The sequence below is a fragment of the Hyla sarda genome, chromosome 1 (genome assembly GCF_029499605.1).
Source record: "Hyla sarda isolate aHylSar1 chromosome 1, aHylSar1.hap1, whole genome shotgun sequence".
Lineage (NCBI taxonomy): Eukaryota > Metazoa > Chordata > Amphibia > Anura > Hylidae > Hyla > Hyla sarda.
In genome coordinates, this window is record NC_079189.1 from 480,350,469 (window position 1) to 480,372,414 (window position 21,946).

General features: G+C 41.2%; 1 protein-coding gene across 1 annotated transcript in view; it reads left to right on the forward strand.

Moving 5' to 3' along the window:
• Positions 1 to 21,946, forward strand: part of FBN2 (fibrillin 2) — a 230,049-nt gene that overhangs the window by 109,715 nt on the left and 98,388 nt on the right. Inside the window, exons 14-21 of the mRNA XM_056537296.1 lie at positions 1,075 to 1,197; positions 1,622 to 1,744; positions 3,005 to 3,157; positions 3,511 to 3,564; positions 5,030 to 5,155; positions 13,510 to 13,635; positions 16,268 to 16,387; positions 20,452 to 20,589. Of these exons, the coding sequence (XP_056393271.1) occupies positions 1,075 to 1,197; positions 1,622 to 1,744; positions 3,005 to 3,157; positions 3,511 to 3,564; positions 5,030 to 5,155; positions 13,510 to 13,635; positions 16,268 to 16,387; positions 20,452 to 20,589 (963 nt within the window). The remainder of the gene's footprint in view (positions 1 to 1,074; positions 1,198 to 1,621; positions 1,745 to 3,004; positions 3,158 to 3,510; positions 3,565 to 5,029; positions 5,156 to 13,509; positions 13,636 to 16,267; positions 16,388 to 20,451; positions 20,590 to 21,946) is intronic.

Genomic DNA, 21,946 nt, shown 5'->3' on the forward strand with positions numbered 1-21,946 from the left:
ACCACAGTGCTCTCTGGTGATATCTCTGTTCATTTTAGGAACTGTCCAGAGCAGCATATGTTTGCTATGGGGATTTTCTCCTACCCTGGACAGTTCTTAAAATGGACAGAGATGTCAGCAGAGAGCTCTGTGTTCCAAAAAGAAAATAATTAACTCTGTAGTATTCAGCAGCTCATAAGTACTGGAAGGATTAAGATTTTTTAATAGAAGTAATTTACAAATCTGTTTAACTTTCTGGCACCAGTTGATTTAAAAAAATAAAAGGTTTTCCACCCTTTAGTGACTGTCCCGGTACTAAGATTTCTGTTTACCTTTCCTGGCAACTTCTGATCCTGTGACTCGCTCCGAGACTAGCATGAAATGGATTTTATGGAAGCTTCAATGTCTCGTATGGGACTTCAAGCTAATTCTTCTCCACAACTTGCTAGTCTCAGAGCAAGTCATGGGATCAGAAGCTGCTGGATTTCCATTTCTCATGAAAGCAATTCAACACAATATCACAACATGCTATTAGAATGTTTAAAGGAAAACTGTCAGCAAAGTCACCCGCACTAACGAGTGGCACACTGCACATGTGCCGATGATCGCGGCCATCTTAGATCATCGGCACATGCGCAGTAGGAGTAAATACAGAAATGGGAAGTGGAGGGGATTGTATGAATATGTATGAGCGGGCCAAGCGCTGAGACGTCACAGTGACCATGGACGCCATCATAACTCTGCCCGTGCCACTGACTGGTCATATGCATGATCACCATTAGCACCATAATGGAGGAATGCCGCAATGGATCTGGGCATGGTAGGCAGCGTTTTAATCAGCATCACCCGCACTACCAGCCAGTACCACTGGTTAGTGCAGGTGACTTTGCTGACTTTGGCTTTATTTGCAAACAATCACTAGGTGTCCATATATAGACTTACACAGTGTTTACATTGAGTCATTAAGTGTCTGGAGATCATGTTGCTGGGAAAGGCTTTTTAACTTCACGATTCTTCACTGACGACATAAAGTTTAGTGAGTAGTTTGGACCCATTTATTAATATCTTGTATTGTACTTTTACCTGTATCATCAGATCATGATGAATGTGCCACATCAAATATGTGTTTAAACGGAATGTGTATAAATGAGGATGGAAGCTTCAAGTGCATCTGTAAACCAGGATTTGTTCTGGCAGCCAGTGGTCGCTATTGTACAGGTATGTTACGTTAGACTAGGTTTTCATATATCAGTTGTCCGGCATAGTTTCCTTCTGGCGTGCATCGCGGGACGCTGATGCTAAAACTGATCCCATTCATTTGAATGGGACAGTTCACAATCATCCAACGTCTCAATTTTTATGCTGGATGGTTGGACACGCTGGAGGGCACCGGACAGGGGAAAGCAGCTTGCTGTGTTCCCCTGTCTGGGGCCAGAAACAATGGACATGGATGCCATACAACTGATGACAACTGATGCACATTGTCATCAGTTGCGGCATCAGTTACATCGAGATTTACATCGGATGCCGGCCATATGTGAACCAAGCCTAACTGGGATCTTTTTTAAGTACAATAATCTTGATTTATTTATTCAGTTATTTCTGTCACATTTACATTTTTCTCCAATATCTGATTTTGTAGATGTTGACGAATGTCAAACACCAGGCATATGTATGAATGGACATTGTATAAACACAGAAGGGTCTTTTCGCTGTGAATGCCCTCCTGGCTTGGTTGCTGGGGTAGATGGGCGTGTTTGTGTTGGTAAGTTCCTTATCATTACCTATCTGAAGTGTGCCACATTACCTACTGAATTTGTGATGACAGCATTTTTCTTTCTTGTTGCATTGCATTTAGAAAAGATTAGTGATAAAGCCTTGTAAACAGGCCATTGTTCACATTATTTATAGCACTTTGCTTACCAGAAGAGATTCAGTGTTGGAATGTTAGGGAATTTTCAGTGTTTTCACTGCTGCCCATCAGAAGATATGGTATAAATACTGTAGACTGCTTTGAAAAGATGGTCTGCTATGTGTTCATTGTTATTTAATACACTCTGGTGACTACCTTCTGGTGGACATGACTTGTCCATGTATTCCATGAACAGTCACTGCAGAGTTAAAGGTATTATACAGACAGCATACAAAAATGTATATGTGGCTGGAAGCAGCATGAAAATAATGTCTCCTGCAGCTCCTGGTGTGACGTCACACAGTCCCCTGTTTGCCCTTCTACTTCCAGCTCCTGAGATGGACTAATTTCAGCAGTGACAGCCAATTACTCTCTAAGGCGGAATACTGCTGCAGTCAGGGATTGACTCAGCGGGCCATCACTGCTGAGATGAGTCAATCTTAGGGTGTGTTCACATGGTGGAATGTCCGGAATTCCACCAGAATATTCTGCACATTCTGCTGCAGCAGAGTCCCATTGATTTCAATTGGATTCTGCTGCACTGTTCACACAGTGGAATTTCAGCAGCAGGTGTTTCTGCCATGGAAATCCCAATTCCAGCATCCACACAAATAATAGACATGTTTATTCTTCCTGTGGATTTCACTTGGAAATGCATTGGCATCTATGAGACGGCACATTTCCAAGCAGTCCTAGCTCTTAACGAATCATGCAAATGTGCCAGTTTTCTGCACATTTCATGCCACGTGAACATGGCCTTAGAAGTAAATAGTAGCCAGACAAACAGGGGACCACACTATGGCACACCAGAAGATGTGGGGGACTTAGATCAGTGAGCATGCAAAATATTAACTTTTTTTAATTGATGTACTGATATCTCCATTAATGTATGGATCTCTAGAATTTCCCTCAATTATAACAACTAATCATCATGCCTGGTGTTCAAGAAGAGGTTGTCATGGTTGGGCTACACCTTTACAGCTGTAAGGATAGACATAAAGTAGATTTATCATTTTTATGGAAGATAAACTTGACTTTTTGTGCTTCATTGGATACTTTAGAAAGTTGGAGAATACATTTGTATTTGTATTTACATTTCATTTATCGCTTTAGATACACACATGCATAGTACTTGCTATGGAGCCATCAAAGCAGGGGTTTGTGTCAATCAGTTTCCCAGAACTGTGACCAAATCTGAGTGCTGCTGTGCCAACCCAGACTACGGCTTTGGAGAACCATGCAAACCATGTCCACCGCGCAACTCAGGTAATAACAATGTATATGCTCTACCTGAAATTAATAAAAATATTTAATCATTCTCACACAGACATAGATAGATAGACATGAGGAAGATATATTTGCATTAAATAGAATGATAAATAGACATGATAAAGATATAATTATATTAGATAAATTGATATATAGACGTTGGGTATGAAAACTAACAAAGAATGAGATAAAAAAAATAAGCAAACATAAAAGCCAATACATTATTTTCCTTAGTTGATGGCATAATCTAATACCTAGTTAACAGAGATGTAATGGAGGATAGTAGCAGCAATCCATGTACATATATAATGCAGTCTTTTATAAAATAATTCTTTTCTTCTAAAATGCAGCTGAATTTCATGGACTTTGCAGTGGAGGAATTGGAATTACTCTTGATGGAAGAGGTAAATAACAAAGGCTTAAAATCAGTATAATCTTTTAGAAATCTAAATCTAATACAAAAATCAGTGTTTTCCAAACAGTGTGTCTTCAGCTGTTGCTAAACTACAACTTCCATTATGCCTGGACAACCAAAGGTATTTTTTGCTACAGCTGGGGACACACATTGTTTGGATAAGTCTGACATAAAGCATAGGGTTAATATGTGAATGCCGGTCAGATAGCTCATTAAAAACTATGGACCCTTAGCTCTCTATAAGGCCATGGTTTAAAAGTTGTATTTATGTGGGTTATCTCAAGCACCCAGTGTGGACAAATAACATTGGGCTGAAAAATTGGAAGGTAAAATGAAAAGGATTGCCTGCTTTAGGCAATCCCTCCTTTGTTGTAAGCTGCACATGATGAAAAGTTTATTGTAGGGGTCTTGCTGCTGGACTACCAGTGATCCGCTGTAATCTGCGGGGTAACCTAGTAAGAAGTGTTAAAGGAGAACTCCAGCAATTGGGGACCTATCTAGTCCAAAAGGGCATTTGACAATGTGTTTATAAGCAAACCCTTCAAGGATACTATATTGCGTGCATCTGCTCAAATGTAATACTATTATCCCTAAAAATTTATCATTTACATTCTGGTGGGGGAGGGGGGATTATGTCTTCATTTCAAAAATCTAAACAACAATTCCCATAGCTAAATGAATCAAACATATATAATTAGAAAGGCAATTAAGGGAAATGCCCCCTTAAAGATACCCCCTTGTTGAGCAAGTCAGGAAAAGGAGAGGAAAAAACGGGGGTACTGTACGAGCGCTACTGCTTGAAGAAAAGGACTCGGAATGCCAATATAGCACAGGACAGTTTATTAAGGTTTAGAGGGTCCTATTTACTCTAAACCTTAATAAACTGTCCTGTGCTATATTGGCATTCCGAATCCTTTTCTTCAAGCAGTAGCGCTCGTCCAGTACCCCCGTTTTTTCCTCTCCTTTTCCTGACTGCATCCTCTCCGTACCCTTCCGCGGATACGGACAGGGGTCTCGAGCAGCACAACTGCAGCTACTACCTTTCACTTCACACTCCCCAGGTGAGGTGCTGTCACCGTTGATAACCTCAGCGGGACATCACATTACCTAAAGTACAGTGGTTTCCTACTATCCTACTACGCCCCCATCACATACGAGAGAGCGCCCCAACCCTTCTCTTTTTTTTACTGCTTCCTCACACCCTTGTTGAGCAAGAAGTACACCAGAACATTGCTGCACAATTTTATGCATGTGATCCACATCCATTCAGTACTTACTTTGACAGAGCATTATTGTTATACTGGATTTTTGTTCTTATGCATCACATCCCTAATAAACCTTGATGTAAAAAAAAAAAAAAAAAAACAACTCATGTATTGATTAACAAATACTACTGAAACCTTTTCTGGAGACTCTTAGAATCATTTTTTTTATTTTATTTTTTTTACTTTTAGACATCAATGAATGTGCTCTTGATCCTGACATCTGTTCCAATGGGGTTTGTGAAAACCTGCGAGGAAGCTTCCGTTGTAATTGTAATAGCGGCTATGAATCGGATTCTTCAGGAAGGAATTGTATTGGTGAGTTTACATACGTCATTTTCTTTTATCTGCTTGCCAGTTGTAATTGCCTTCCTGTACATGTTGAAAACAAAAAACATTAACTTGTTCCCTATAAACTGTAATGAAACACTCACCTTGAAAAAGTTATGAATGAAATGGACTTCAAAGACAGATATGCATATGTGTATATAATACACAGCAGTTTCATGAGAACATTCAGAGTTCAGGTTGTAGTTGTTTTTCTGAATTCTTCCCTCCCTCTTGGGGCAAGCGGCATATTTGTTCAGAGGTTGCACAATTTTGGGCAAAATGTAAGACTTTTGAACAAATGAGACTTTTAAATATCGTATTTTTCGCCCTATAGGACGCACCGGCATATAAGACGCACCCAATTTTAAAGGTGCAAAATCTAGAAAAAAAAGATTCTGAACCCAACAGTGATCTTCAACCTGCGGACCTCGAGATGTTGCAAAACTATAACTCCCAGCATGCCCGGACAGCCGTTGGCTGTCCGGGCATTCTGGGAGTTGTAGTTTTGCAACATCTGGAGGTCCGCAGGTTGAAGACCGTAGTACTCACGTGTCCCCGCTACTCCGGACCCGTCACCGCTGCCCTGGATGTCGCTCCATCGCTGTCGCCACATTCCCGGGGTGTCCCCGACACTCCGGACGTCTTCTTCCCCGGAATCCACTCTCTGCTTCGCCGTCATCATGTCGCCGTCATCACATCGCTACGCACTCCGCTCCTATTGGATGACGGGACGGCATGCGCGACGACGTGATGACATCAAAGAAGAGCGCCGGCCATGCAGGGGATCCCGGCACGGAGTAGACACCGAGGAGGCAGGTAAGGTCCCTCCCGATGTCCTGTAAGCTGTTGGGGACGCTGCGATTTCACCGTGGCGGTCCCGAACAGCCCGACTGAGCAGCCGGGTTAGTGTCACTTTCCCTACAGACGCGGCGGTCAGCTTTGATCGCCGCGTCTGAAGGGTTAATACAGGTCATCACCGCGATCGGTGATGTCCTGTATTAGCCACGGGTCCCAGCCGTTGATGGCCGCAGGGACTGCCGGGATAGGTGTGTGTATTCGCCGTATAAGATGCACCAACTTTCCCCCCCCCTCAGTTTTGGGGAAGAAAAAGTGCGTCTTATACGGCAAAAAAATCTGGTAACTTAGCAACGTCCCCAATAATGTCCAAAAAAGGGTGCATTTAATTTTAGTACTCTGTCTGTCTGCTATGTCACTCCGCTCACTTCTATAATGTTTCTTTAGCTTTTTGATGTAAAAAACCTGAGAGACCCATAATATATCAATGGGATCAACCAAGATTCATTAGGATCCATTTGAAAATGAATCCATAAAAGAAAGCATTATGATTCCTCAACTGAAATAACTGTGCATTATTTGTCAAGATTTGTGTGCACACACAATAGTAAATAAGTAAATCTGTAAATAAGTGGAGGAAGGAAGTCTGGCGGGAAAAGGTGATTCATGGTTATGACTTAACCACCTACAAATAAAATAAATGTGTCTATAAGTGCATGTGGTTTTGTATGGGGGCGGTGGGGCTTTATTCTCTAATCAAAGAAGTAGTGTATGGAACATCTGTTTACCTTGGGTTTAATCCAAAGTGGGCAGTTTGGCTTGGATTTCACAGGAAATTGTTGTTTATAATAATCATTAGTTATGCTTTCTGCTGAACTGAGCAGACTTTTCTTTTTTACTTTTTACATAAACTAAATATGTTAACCTTAGCAGAGGCCAGGGTGTTGTTCATTAATCTTCCCTTAGCATTAAGCAATAGGATATTAGTGGTTGTTTCTTCCATTTATAAATAGTAGCGGTGTTATAGACCAACCACCCTCTTAGAATAAAATATATTGATATTTAATAGAAAATTCCGTCTACTAAGTACATGGTGTTGATTTAAAACCCAAAAGAAAACATGCCATGCCAGGTAATAATGGATTTATATTTGGATTTTTTTCTGATCCTATGTTAATATAAAACCTGATATATAAGATGTGGAATCCTTACATGCTTTATTGAGTGTCAGTTGAGTTTGTGCACTGCTGCTTCATTGAATGTTTATCAGACTGGCAAAGATATCCAAGAACAGCACTTGGCTCCTGCTGGCAGTCCCATAGATATTGAACAGATCGGCTGTTCCTGTGACCAATTGGGGTCCCACTTGATCAATTGTGGTCCCACTTGTGAGACCCCAATTGATCAGTCATTTACCACCTATCCTAATAGTAAGTGATATGCTGTCATCTAAAAAAAGAGGTCATGTTTAACTGGTACATGTGTATAGCTGTGGGATGGAAACCACTGCTGATGGACAGAATTTTTTAAAGCCAAATTTAGTTATGCAAAAGCTACCAAGTAGATGTTAGAATAAAATAGACTGAGTAAACTAAATAGTACAGGGAGAAAAGGTAAGCGAACCTCTGGGTGAATGGGGTACTTCAGTGAAAAACATTTTTTTTTTTTTTTTTAAATCAACTGGTGCCAAAAAGTTAAACAGATTTGTATATTACTTTATTAAAAAATCTTAATCATTCCTGTACTTATTAGCTGCTGAATACTACAGCGGAAATTCTTTTCTTTTTGAAACACAGAGCTGTCTGCTAAAATCATGAGTACAGTGATCTCTGCTGACATCTCTGTCCATTTAGTGTCTAATCATGGGGGGTCCGTTCACTGGGACCCCCATGATCTCCTCTATGGGGCCTAGGCTCTCCTGTGCAGGAGGCTTGTCGGCCGTGGCCCTCACCATGTATCTCTATGGGAGAGGCAGAGATGCATCGTTCATGCATCCAAGCCTCTCCCATAGAGCTGTATGGAGGGGGTGTATCTGTCGACGTCAGTGAGGTTGAAGACACTAACATTAGCCGCGCAGAGCCGTGGTAATGTCTGGTCACCGTACGGGATTCTGCGGATAGGGGATTAGTGTCTTTGGCTGCAGTACTCCTTTAAGATCTGCATATACATCAATGTATGCTTAGACTAATTGAAAAATTAAGGATAGTTACATTGTGCTGTTACTCCAAGAGCACAATGAATTCTAAGACATTTTACAGGAAAATATAAGGGCAGCAATTCAAGTTGAAGTGACATTGGGTAATGCCAATGGCTGAAAAAAAAGAAAAGTCCTAATTCTTGAATTTATACCAACACAACAAGACTAATAAAAAAATGTGTATTTTATTCATCACAGAATGCCAAAATACAAAAAGCATGAACCTCATGGACACTTCCCAAGAGCAGTTACTATTAACCACTAACAATGCCCTAATGTTCAATATAAAGACAATAGAAAGATTTTGAACTTGCTTGTTAACTGTACTTTAGATTTGAGAGCAGTACAGCATTTATTTTACCTTTAAAAAGGTCTGGCATCCCTACAAGGAGGCAACTTGTAATGCCACCACAAAGCCAATTAGCATTTTTGATCATCTGCCCGGACAGCTATAAATTTAGAAGTAATTCATACATTTATTAGCTTCTTATTCATTTGAATTGTACTTTGCTCTCTGGACATTGGCATGCTTTTTGGCACACCAAAGGCTACACCCCCTTTCAGTTAAACCCCACCCTCTTTTACCATGAAGAGGAAGAGTGGTGCAGGTGCAGGTGCAGGTGCCCATAGAGACCAATCAGATTGTTTTTTTTTTATTCATGCAAGGGCATCAAAAAATGAAAGAAGTGATCTGATTAATTGCCATGGGCAACTGCACCACTCTTCCTCTACACAGGTTTTCATAAATCTACTCTATTATTTTTAAATATGCACCTATGTTAATCAAATGCTATTCAGTGATCAAGAGCCATGCACTTGAAACCTGTCTGAAAGCTTTTTTGTACCTTGATAGCACACTGGGGCAGACTTATCACGAAAACGGTTGAGACATAAACTGGCTTATTTGCCCAATGCAACCAATCACAGCTCAGCTTCATTTTAGCAGAGCAAATGTGAAGAGGAAAATGTGTTGAGGGCAATCTAAGAGTTTTGATAAGTCTGCCCCTTGTTTTTAATGCTTAAGTAAAATAATTTTTTGTTTTTGTTTTAATGGAGTGCTGGATCAGATCGGAATTTTTTTTTGATGGGCAGATTTTTATTTTATCTTGTGTCTTGTGTTGGTATTAGTAAGTTGTTTGTGCAGACTAGTACTCTCATAGTGGTTTCCCCCTGCACATTTTAATTTATAGAGTCCAAAATTCAACCCTGTTGAGACACTGAGATGGGACATGAGGGCATATCAAAAATATTAATGAACTGAAAAATATTTGCAGGAAGTAATGGAGTATCATTTCTCCCAAGAGATGTATATACTGTACCGTATTTAATTTATAGCAATGGGAAGTTTATGACGGAGGGTATTGCTTTTAAAGGGAATATTCAGGTTGTTACATTTAAGGTACTTACTTTTTCTCCATCAACTCTGAATGTTTTCACAATATGCTCAATAAAAGACATGAATGCTACAACTGTCTGTTGTTAGTTAGATTATGTTAGTCTGTGACTTAAACAATATTCAGTCCATATTTTATTAGTAACACATGCAGAAATGTAGAGGATTGCAAGGGTTCACTTACTTTTCCCAACAATATATTGTATGTAAATGAGTATGCCAGAAGCCACAAGAACAGTGACAATAAGAGTGTATGTGCTATTGGGGAGACTTTCAGTTCTTTTTATAATATTAGCTGATATTATTGTTGCAGTACAAGGCCATTATATCATTTGAATGGGACAACATGTCTCTTTAAGTTTGAATTGTATTATAAAGTGAGGAATCCAATTAAATAAATACAGACACAGTATACAATAAAACAGTACATGCTTGTGAACAGACAAATGTAGCCTGACACCTGAGTTTATGTTGGCTACGACTCATTTTATGGTCTTATGTCCTAGCTAAGCTTTTGGTGGCGAATAAAAAAAGATCATTAATTGTGGTTTTCTGTTAATTCCAAACATTCCAGTTGGGACTGCAAGGAAACATACATTTTCCAGACATCTCTTTACATCTGTTCAGGTTTTTCAAATCCTTTTTAGGACATATTGGGGGACATTTACTTTCTGCTTTGTTTTGGTGTGACGCTGCACCATCATTTTGCATGACCTTCATTGTCCAGCATCTGGAAATAGTTTACTATAAGCGAGGGGCCTTGTAATATATTCAAGCTAATTGTAAAGTGCGACATTACATTGCCATTTGGCGCACATATCTGAACACCTGGAGTGACCTATGGGCACATAAGCAAAATTTTAGAAAATTGTGGTAGAATTTCTGCGTTAAGTAGTGTGAATGCTGCCTCAAAAGAGTTATCCAGCACTTAAGAACTGTAGACAAGGTGTAACACCTTTAAAGTAAAGTCTCAGGTATATGGACTATTCACTGAATGGTGAAGTCACAACCCAAATTAAAAGTTGCAGATTCTCTTTGTTTACAGGTTTGGTTTCTTTAAAGTGAACATTGCACAGTTAGGGTTAGGGGGATTTGTACAGGACTCCAAACAGGAGATTGCAGGGGCCCCAGCGCTTGGACCACCTGCAATCTAAAACTTATCCCCCATCCTTTGGATAGGGGATAAGTTTTTTTTTTTATATGATACTTTTTCTGTAATGCCACCACATATATAAAGGGCTCCTTAATGTCTCTTTGTACTTTGTACATACACAAAGTGCCTCTTTAGTGCCCCACACACAGTAATTGCCTCCTTAGTGGCCCCACACACAGTAATTGCCTCCTTAGTGCCCCACACACAGTAATTGCCTCCTTAGTGGCCCCGCACACAGTAATTGCCTCCTTAGTGCCCCACACACAGTAATTGCCTCCTTAGTGGCCCACACACAGTAAGTGTGTCCCCACACATAGTGAATACCATGCAACAGCTTGGCTTTATTAATTTGTCTAGCTTTGCATTTAAAGGGGTACTCCTGTATCACAGTTTTAAGGTTATCTAGCATGCTTGCAGTGAGTTTAACACTTTTGTAAATCACATGTTATACATCTGTCTACAGTATATATGTTTTTTACTGACCTCTTTTCTATGAAGGAAGTTCAGTAGTTTTTCCAGTTGCTTTTGTCCACACTCCTGGCCATGTTTGTTCACTGTTGTGGACAAGACTTCAGAGCTGCAGGCATTGCTGTTTTTTCTTTCTTCTGCAATGGTTTCGCCCCTTTTCCACACCCCTGTAATGTATATTCATTGAATTGTTGAGGGAGGATGGATGTCTCCCCTCGCTGTCAGCCTGCCCTGAGCCCAGCTTGAATACCCTGTATCAGCGCTGCAGCTGACATGTAATTCCTTCCACGCCATGAGGACCATGTGCCCACGGGGGGAATCGGCTATCATGATTCCCCCATGGGCGCACAATCCCCATGACGGGGGAATTAGTAACATGTCAGCCGCAGCGCTATCATGATTCCCCATGCCGCAGTCCCCAGATCAGGGAATGAATGAATTGCCAGCTGCAGCACTGTCCCCACATCAGGGAACTAGTGACCCACGGGCGCTTTTCTGCTTCCTGATAACCTCCCCTCCAAGCAATGTTCCTGCAAGGGTTTACTGTGAGCCGCAGCAGCCCTGTACATTCTTCCCACATCGGGGAATTAATGAATTGTGAGTACGGGCGCAGGGCTTCTGATCAGTGTCACAGTTAAGGGACATCTGTAATAATGATTGTGACATTTTCCTGTGCCTGGGGCTGCAAAAATAAACAAAATAAACTTTGACTTACCTTCCTACGCTCCCCCGTTGCTACAGGCAACGGCTTCGCGGTTCTCTGCTGCGGTCCTCTGCTGAGAGCCATTAGCAAATCCCCGGCCGCAGCGATATCCCACCTCTGCTGGTGATAGGCTGAGCGCACTGTCATGTAAAGAGCAGGCCGGCTCTTTACATGACAGTGCGCTCAGCCTATCACCAGCCGAGGCAGCGATGTCCCGCCTCTGCCGGTGATAGGCTGAGTGTATTGCCGTGTGCAATGTCCTTACATGGCAGTGCGCTCAGCCTATCACCGGTTCACTGACAGCTCTCAGCAGAGGACTGCAGCAGAGGACCGCAAAACTGTTACCTGTAGCAACAGGGGAAGATAAGAAGGTAAGCCAAAGTTTATGTTGTTTATTTTTGCAGCCTCGGCACAGGAATATGTCACAATCAATATTACAGATTTCCCTTAACTGTGACACTGATCAGAAGCCCTGCGCCCGCTCTCTCAATTCATTAATTCCCTGATGTGGGGAGAATGTTCAGGGCTGCTGCGGCTTACAGTTAACCCTTGCAGGGACATTGCTTGGGGGGGTTATCAGGAAGCAGAAAAGCGCTTGTGGGTCACATATGACTAGTTCCCCGACATGGGGACAGCACTGAGGCTGGCAATTCATTAATTCCCAGTTAACCCTTGCAGGGACTTCGGTAAGGGGGGGGGTTATCAGGAAGCAGAGCAGCGCCCGCGGGTCTCATTTGACTAGTTCCCTGACGGGGGGACAGCGCTGCAATTCATTCATTCCCAGTTAACTCTTGCGGGGACTTCGCTTGGGTTGGTGGGGGGGGGGCAGGAAGCAGAGCAGCACCCGCGAGTCACATTGTGGGGACAGTGCGCTGCAGCAGAAAATTCATTCATGCCCTGATGTGGGGACTGTGGGGTCAGAAGCTGACAGTGAGGGTGGGAGGACTATATTAATGAGCAGGGCAGGGAAAGTGAGTTCTAAAGGGGAAAGAAAAAAAACGCTCACAAACAGGGCTGGACGGCAACGCAAAACAAGTTGAGCAGGGCACTGAAAGAGGAGACAGGCTACAAGGCATGCTGGGAGCTATAGTTTCTGAAGCAAAGGCTAAATGGAAATAGAGGCTACACTACATGGACACACTTGCGCAAAGAAAGGAAAAGAAAAACAAACAAAGAGCAAGCACGAGACCAGAGATAAGAAGAAAACTCACCTGCAAGGGTAAGTAGAAACTGAAAAAACACATGGAGTACCGGAGTACCCCTTTAAGTAAATACTCCAGACCTAAGTGATGCACTATTATAAACCTAATATAGGCCCTGAATGGGGCAGCACATTATACACAGATAAAACTGCCAGTGCTATACTGTAGAGCAACGTCCTCACAGCAGGTAACACCCAGTTGACTATTTAGTCATTAATTTCTAGTAAGAATGACAGAGGAATGGCACATATTTTTGTTTCTAGGGGAATGCAGGTTTTACAGAAAGATCAGGAGAAGTCGTAGGTCTACTTTAATGGACACAAGAGATAGCCTGGTACTTTCTGTTTTGTAAAATTACCCTATTTAAAATGTTGTGACAGAAAATAACATAAACATGGTGTTTACTCACATGCATAACATTTATTTTCTAGACATAGATGAATGCTTGGTGAATAGACTGCTGTGTGACAATGGTCTCTGCCGAAATACTCCTGGAAGTTATACCTGCTCATGTCCTAAGGGATACTTGTTCAGATCTGATACCGATACCTGTGAAGGTAATTTTTTTTATAATGCGTACCTTTGGACAAATACTTACTGTACATTGTTCTGCTTTTGGTTTATAAGCATAGGAACATTTTCCTGACATTTTTATCGTTCAGATCCTCCCCATTCTATCAATGCTTTTTCAAGTGTCTCTGCACATTTTAGGCTTCGACATGTAATGGAAAGATCTAATTTTACCCACTCAGTTATTAGAACTGACATTCATTTACACAGAAGAAACACATATGCATTTTTGTCCACTAGAGTAAGGTTGGGCTAACACGTGGGCTAACTCATTGTGGTCCTTAGCAGGTCCCAAACAGATGGCAAAGAAATTGAGCACTCACCAGGTCATTCGGGGTCATCAAGCTTGATGACCCCGAATGACCTGGTGAATGCTCCATTTCTTTACCATCTGTTTGGGTCCTGCATTTATATTCTTATAATGTGAGCACTGTAAGGGCCTAATATGGAGCAGAGCTTAGCAGATTACTGGATTACGGAGTAGCGGTGCCGGGCTTCTTTCTGTTTGGGACTGTGTCATTATGGTCCTTAGTTTTACCAAAAACAAGAATGGGAACACAGAAATTATTCGAAAATGTTTAGCATTTTTTGCATATTTTAGGCCCAGTTCTGGTTCCTTGTTTTGGTAATTGATCATACTGATTAAGTTCCAAATACTGATCAAAACACCACGTGTGTACCCAACCTCCATGTAAAAGTGTATATTGCCTTGGAGCTGTGTCTGGCACTGCAGCTTTGTACGGTTCACTTTAATGTGGATGAGTTGCAATTTGATGAGTTGGAAGCCCATGATCTTGGAAATAAAAGCTGACACTAATCCTGGATGACCATTTTTAATTTAAAATGTTTACAAATATGTGAGGAATATCAGCTTACACATTCTGTGGGAAAAAAAAAAGATAGAGTTCATGATTCTCATATTACACTGATGCTTAGTGGAAAATCATTGTTTACCTCAGACTTATATTAGAGTGTTTGAAAAAACACTATGCAGTAGGCAATATGATCATAGTGAATGCTATGCAATTCAGCAACTTGGCTTTAATAATCTGTCTAGCTCTGTATTTGAAGGAACAGTCAAGGCCTAAGTGATACACTATGTGAAAATAATGCAGGGCCAGAATGAAGCAGTACATTATACATAGACTTAAAGGGGTACTCCGCCTCTAAACATCTTATCCCCTATCCAAAGGATAGGGTATAAGATGTCTGATCACGGGGTCCAGCAGCTGGGACCCCCATCAATCTCTGGCATGGCACCCCAGTCATATGGTGTAAGGAACTATGTACTAGCCATCACGCCCCCTCCCACAGATATGAATGGAAGGGACTTGGCGTGACATCACAAACACGGAAGCTCTGATCAGACATCTTATCCCCTATCCTTTGATATGATGTCCTAGAGGCAGAGTACCCCTATAAAGAACACCAAATTGAGATTCCCTGTGTAATCCCAGTTTTGTACAACTTTGTGGCACATCCTTGTCCAGGCTTTACCTCTGAGGCCATGTTCACACGGCAGATTGTCCATGCGGAATTCTACATGAATATTCTGCACAGACATTACAAAACAGCTTTCATGATTTCAGTGGGATTCTGTTGCACTGTTCACATGGCAGAATTTCCGCACATTCTTTCTGTGGAGTACGCAAGGAAATGAATTGCTGTCTATGAGACAGCACATTTCCAAGCCATCCTAGTTCTGCCGGCGCTCCGCTGCTGGTGGAATGTCCGCATGGAAATTTTCTGTGTGGACTTCCATCATGTGAAAATACCCTTACTGTTGAGTAGCGAGAACCTGTGCTGGATTAAAGAAGGTATAGAAATGACCTACATTTAGCTATACATCTTCAGTAGTTGTCAGCTGAATGGCTGACAGCTATCACTCCCAATCGCTTCATCCACTTAACATTCAGCTGGGCCGAGCGTTCATGTGTTCTCAATGGAGAGAGGAGGAGGTCAGATGAATGCCAGTCTCGTCTGGGAGAGGCTAATCTGTCTATGAACAATAGGGTCAGGCAGTTGATATCCAATATACCTGATTCCCCTCTTTCTCAACATTATTTGTCAAGGTAGATTTGGGAGGAACCATACACATTAGTTGGTATTGGTGGATTCTGACTTTTTACTAAGATTTATGAGCATCCTTATGCAGTGAAAGAGTAACAAACACTTGGCCTTTCTACCCTGGATTGGAAACTCAACACCATATTAATAGGCCCAGTTTCATCTAGGCCATAGATCCCCCTTTCTATGTGACTCACTGCCCACTGGACTTACAGACCCTGTGGAAAAAACACCAGACGCCTCTTGCTTGCACAACTTGGTGCTCGATTGAATGTGAGAACTGAGCAGGAAAAGTTCTCCAAGACAATCAATTGAGATTATGGAAACATATACATTGCTGCCAAAAATCTTTATTATATGTTGGAGTAAGTCATTTTAGTGTTAGATCTTAAGATGTTATTATCATAGAGCTCTACTCAGAACTCAATTGTTGTAAGATTTTATGATACCTAAAACCGAGCAGACATGTATTGACACTTCTATTTATTCATCTAAGGGTTTAGTTTCTTACATAATCCCAGTCTAACCAAAAGTATTTTGTACGTTCTCCAGACATAAATGAATGTGAAAGCAGTCCATGTGTTAATGGGGCATGTCGAAATATTCTTGGCTCATTTCAGTGTGAGTGTTCTCCTGGAAGTAAGCTGGATTCCACTGGTCTCATATGTATTGGTAGGTATTACTACTTTAAATTGGTGTTGGTTTCTTTTTATTTCTGTTCTATTATACAGTAGGTGTTCTTTAGTGAATGTACAACATAAAGAAAAATTGTAGTAGTGGATAAAGCAATAATAAACCTGGATTCAGCTCATGGCCACAATGCAGGAAGAAAAGGGTCCCAGATGCCAGCACTATGCAAAAAAAATGTTCTATCTTTATTTAATCTTGGTTAAAAATTCATAAAGTGCATGTAGCATTATGGGCCTACATTTAAAAACACCTGGAAAAACAACCAAAAATGTATTAATCCTTACTTGACCTTACTTACCTAAACATATGCATAAATATAAAAAACTATGGGGAAATGTTACAACATTTCACTAAAAAAAGGAAACTTGAATAGTGCACAATGAAATCAGTTCTATAATGTAAGCTTTTCGGCTAGTGGCTTTTGGATATAGTTAACTAGGCCATTGTATATGTCCCAACTGTTTATTGCTAATTTTAAAATGATTTATGTCGGAAGTGTAGAAGATGGATTAATATCATGAACTGTTCTTTTCAAAATATGGCTCTGCAGAAGTTGAGTGTGCCAACATACAGTACCCCACAGAGTGTAATTGCATGCAGTACCAACCAAAATATCCCTCCATGTCAGTCACAATGTCCCATGAGTGAGGGCCAGTACTCTTACTTAAATGCAGCCAAAAGATGCCCTCCAGTCACACAGGCATGTTTAATTGTATAAAATATGTCAGAAATTTTTTAACACTAATATGCTCTTTGTAAGTCTATAGGAAAGTGGTTGTCTGTGCACACAATTGGGTTTACTCACTAACGTGATCCCGACTCTTTTTTGTCGAGTTTTGTGCCCAAATTGTGTTGCACGTCCCTTGCGACACAATTTGCGACCCAAAAAAAACAAAAACCTAAATTTTACAAGAAAAACCTGAAAAGGGGGCGTGACCATGTGATAAAGTGGGCGTGGTCCCGACAAAAGGGGCGTGTCCCCGACAGTTTTGAAAAATTCCAACATATTTACTAATGTTTCCGCAGAAAATGTGGTGGATTTGAGCTGAGAAAAACCTGACAGATCAGAACATGTGTAAAAAAAAGCAAAACCTTGGGAGAAGTGCAAAATGTAGGGAAACCTTAGTAAATACCTTGGGAAAAACCCACAAGGAAACCTACACTCCACTCTTAGTAAATAAACCCCAATATGTTAACGACAGATTTTTTTTCCAGGAACGTAAATTAATGGCATGTCAATTTATGCAGAGGTAAAAATGCTTCCTTTTCTTATATATTGTGTGCACATACAACTACTTTCTTATATACTTTCATAGAGTACAAAATATGGATTTTTTCAGACACTTTTTTTACAATGAAATACATCTGAAAATACACTGTGTGAACCTAGTTTTAGGGTCCTTTTACATGGACAGATAATTTCTCTTTGCAGGTGCTAATACATGATGTAGCAAGTAAATGCTCATTAATGGTCTATTCACACGTACAGTATTCTGTGCAGATTTGACGCGCAGATTTGATGCACAGGATTTTCTGCTGCAGTTTTCTATGTAAACTGAACACAGCTTGAAATCCTGCACATCAAATCTGCACAGAATACTGTATGTGTGAATAGACCCTAAAACTCCCAGTGCCTGGATCTCCAGTTGACTGCTACTTTCCAATGCATCTGTGTCCTCAGGACACACATTTAGCTGAATCTAATGAGGAGTTGTCATCCCCACTCCTCATTCACTCTCATTAGCTACAGTTTAAGCCAGTTTAGACCTGCATCCTATCCTATGCTGCCCCCTACACAGGCTGAAGTAATGCAATCACTTCACCACAGCCATCTGCATCTGCCTAATCTCCCAGCATCTCATAGGAAGTAGGCCTAAAGATACAGATCAGCTATGTTTTCCATGGAAACAAGACTAGGTGAATATTATAGTTAGTTATTTATTTAGTAGGCCAGTGTCTTATTTACAAGACAGGAAACAAGTATGTGATAGCTGTGTCTGACCTTTGGGATCCCATGGATCTTGAGAACAGAGAACAGACTCTCCTCAGTGAGTGGAGTGTTGGGTCAGCACACACTCAATTCATTATCTAAGACAGTGCGGGAGCTATCTGAGCACAGTGCTTGGGTATCTCTGGTGCACTCAAAGAAAATTAATGGAATGTGTGCCAACCCACTGTTCTTTTCAGGGGCTTGAATATTCCTTTAAGTAATGTTACACTTGAGAGAGGGGCTTTTAAGAGAAGTTAGCTCTTTTTGCTGATAAAATCTGCTAAGAGCTATTTGAATATAAAAGCAAATGTTACCTTTCCTGGAGCCTATGGTGGTTGCCAAACTTATAAAATCTCCTTTTTATTTCTCAGCTAAGTGTCAAGGAGACAGAGCTGAGATGCTTGAATACCATAGCCCAGCATACCTCCTTGTTGTTCCTCACCTCCCAGCCCCTTCTTGATTGATCTATAGGGCTTTGTAATTCATTTAAGGAGGGCAAACAAGGGGGTGTGCTAAATGGGGGCACTTGAGCATATAAGCCCGCCTCCTTGACACTTGACCCAGAAGCAAAAAAAGAGATTTGAAAAAATTTACAACTACCATCAGCACTAGGAAAGGTAGAGTTTGCTTTTATAGAACAATGCTGACAGATTCCCTTTAAGAGCTATGGTCATATACTTGATCAATGCCCCTTTTGACACAAGGCAATTATTGCAAACTATGCCCCCATAGTTTCAGCCACAATGAACATACCAGCAGCAATACATTATTTCTCATGAGTTGTTTGTCAGAAGATCACTTATGATATGAGTGTTTCTCAACCCTTTCATGCCAAGCCTGGCATACCCCCTTAGCCTTCGGCATGTAACACTGCTTTATATCCTTTGAAAATGATCCAGACTATTTGTTCCAGACTATTTACCCATGTCTGCCTTTTAACTTCCACCTGTTTTTTTCCTCCAAATGTTTATACTGTATATCGTGTAACCAAATCTTTCTTGACAATGATCACACCGGCAATATTGATTTTCCCTGCTTGAAGTGCTTGAAGATCTTTCTTTAAAAGCATAGTAAAACAAAAAACATTTATACAGTATTTAAAATTTTTATGGTAAAAATGATAAGATTAATAGATAGTCTAGACAAGTAGAAGAACCTCCACACTGAAACTTAAAGAGTAACTCCCACCATCTTAATTTTTTTTCTGTCCCTGCCTATTGCTAATTTATCCTTAACCCCCTCCCTGCCTTTGAAAAATAGTTTCCTACCTTATAAAGCTCTTTTCTTCTGCTGCTCGGCTCTTGCTCTGTCGGAATTCAACTTCCCCAGCAGGCGCGACGTCACTGACGCCTTCTGGGTGCCAACTTCCACCCTCACCTCATCTTTGCTGCGCTCCTGTAGGGAGCACACATAGATGAGTGGCCAATAGCACGGCAGGCTGCTCCGGGGTCTCCTCCTCCCTGTTTAGCAGATCATGTGCTACCCAGGGAGGAGTATTGGAGTATCGCCGACCTGCCGTGCAAGATATCCCTGCCGTGCAAGATATCCCTACACAAGTCCAGTGAGCCAATGTATGCAGTCCCGGCGTTCACAGTGCTCTCTCCAGCCTGTCTGATTGACAGGCAGGGAGCGAGCGCAGGCTGACTGAATTGGGACCGATTGCCCATCCGGCATCGGTCCTAATTCAGTCGTGACGTCACATCAGGCTGCAGCCGGCCACTATGAGGGAGACCCCTAGTGGCCGGTTTTCAAATATAAAATAAAATATTTTAAACAAAAAATAAATAATGGATATATATTAGAGATGTTGTTGTACATCTCCCACTGTTGGGAAACATCAACTCCTGGCTTAACTTTGGTCTTTAGCCAAACATGAATAGTCTGTGTAAAGAAGATACAATGATTATAATATAACAATAATGTCAGAGGGACTATGTGATTATCACATTAATTGTATCTATGTCCTATCCCTCTATCAGCACCCCACGGTGTCCAATGTATTTTCAGAGTCTTTCACCAACCTTGATTTAGATAAACAAAATCTTATATATTGCAGACAGCCTGAAAGGAACTTGCTGGCTTAATGTTCAAGATAATCGCTGCGAGGTCAACATAAATGGAGCAACTCTTAAGTCAGAATGCTGTTCTACTCTGGGAGCTGCATGGGGAAGTCCTTGTGAAAAATGTGAAATTGGTATGTTGTAGGTATTTATATGTATTTTCCTCTCTAGTTTACATCTTTATTTACTTGAAATCTTAAAATTCTTATCTTATGCTATTACTATTAATAGAGAGGTCATCCAGTCATTTAAAACTTTAACTACAGAATAGGGGATATGTGTCTTGCTGGACAATGGAGAAAACAAATTATGGTATACATAGTTTTTATCCATACTGACCCTTAGAACTGTAAGTGAAAATTGTTCTATTTGGGGTAATGCTTTATTTTCTTTGGCCTGTTTGATCATGGGGAAATCTTACCGCTGAGACCCCTGCAAACTCCAGAATGGGGCCCAATTCTCCCTGTGCATGGAGTAGTGGGCTCAGCAGGTATTCCATGCACTATCTGTGGGATTACCAGAGATACACAAATACAGTATGGCTATAAACTATTGAAACCATCTTCTGTTTCATCCATTTCTGCAAATAATTATATGTCTGTCTATTCTTAGGTAGGTATAGACTATAAAATGTACACAAACTGATAATGTAATTGTAAAAAATTGTTACACGCTGACAATTCTGTGCCATGCAGGTGCAATGTGCAAGCCTGCCGTGCCATAACTAGTTCATGTTCTTTTGCTTGTGTTTGTAAGGAAAGTTATTTTTGAAGAACAGCATATGTTGCTGATAGTATCTCTAAGTGAGTCTATTCCTTTGCTCTACCTATCTGTGAAAAATTGGATCACCTAAGTCAATTGAACCTCATTTATCAAAACTGTCTAAAGGATATACTCATTTTGTTGCACAAGAGTTTATCTATATTTTTCTAAGGCTGCGTTCATACGGCCATCTAGACCCTTCCCGTTCTTCTCCCATCAAAAATTAAAACGGACAATAATGGATGCAAAAGTCCTTTAGAATTACTCTGCAGGTATACCTTTTACTGCTTTCTAGCAGCTTTTATCAGGCTAAAAAATGCTTTATAAGACAGCCTGCAACAGTCCGATAGACGTGGCTATGGCCCGCGGCCGCCTCGCCTGTCTCCTGTATGTCATCACTAGGACCACTGTGTGATTGGTCCCAGCACATAGGCCCATTTATTTTCCTTATCTGTGGCAGCGAACAAGTGCTCCGTTCTCCTATTAGGTTACAGTGCCGTCACAGGGGGTTAGTTTGCATATCAAGCGGCAGAGCATTCCGCTGTGCACTGGGGCCGGGAGGGAGCGCTTGCTATGAAAAATTGCCACCCACAGTGCCGGTGATGTAATTACAGCATACTGGGGCCATCAGGAGAGAGCGCTTGCGGCCCGCAGCACCCAGGAGACAGTTTTCTTCACATCACCGATGCTGTGGCCGGCTAGTTTTCATAGCAAGTGCTCCCTCCCGGC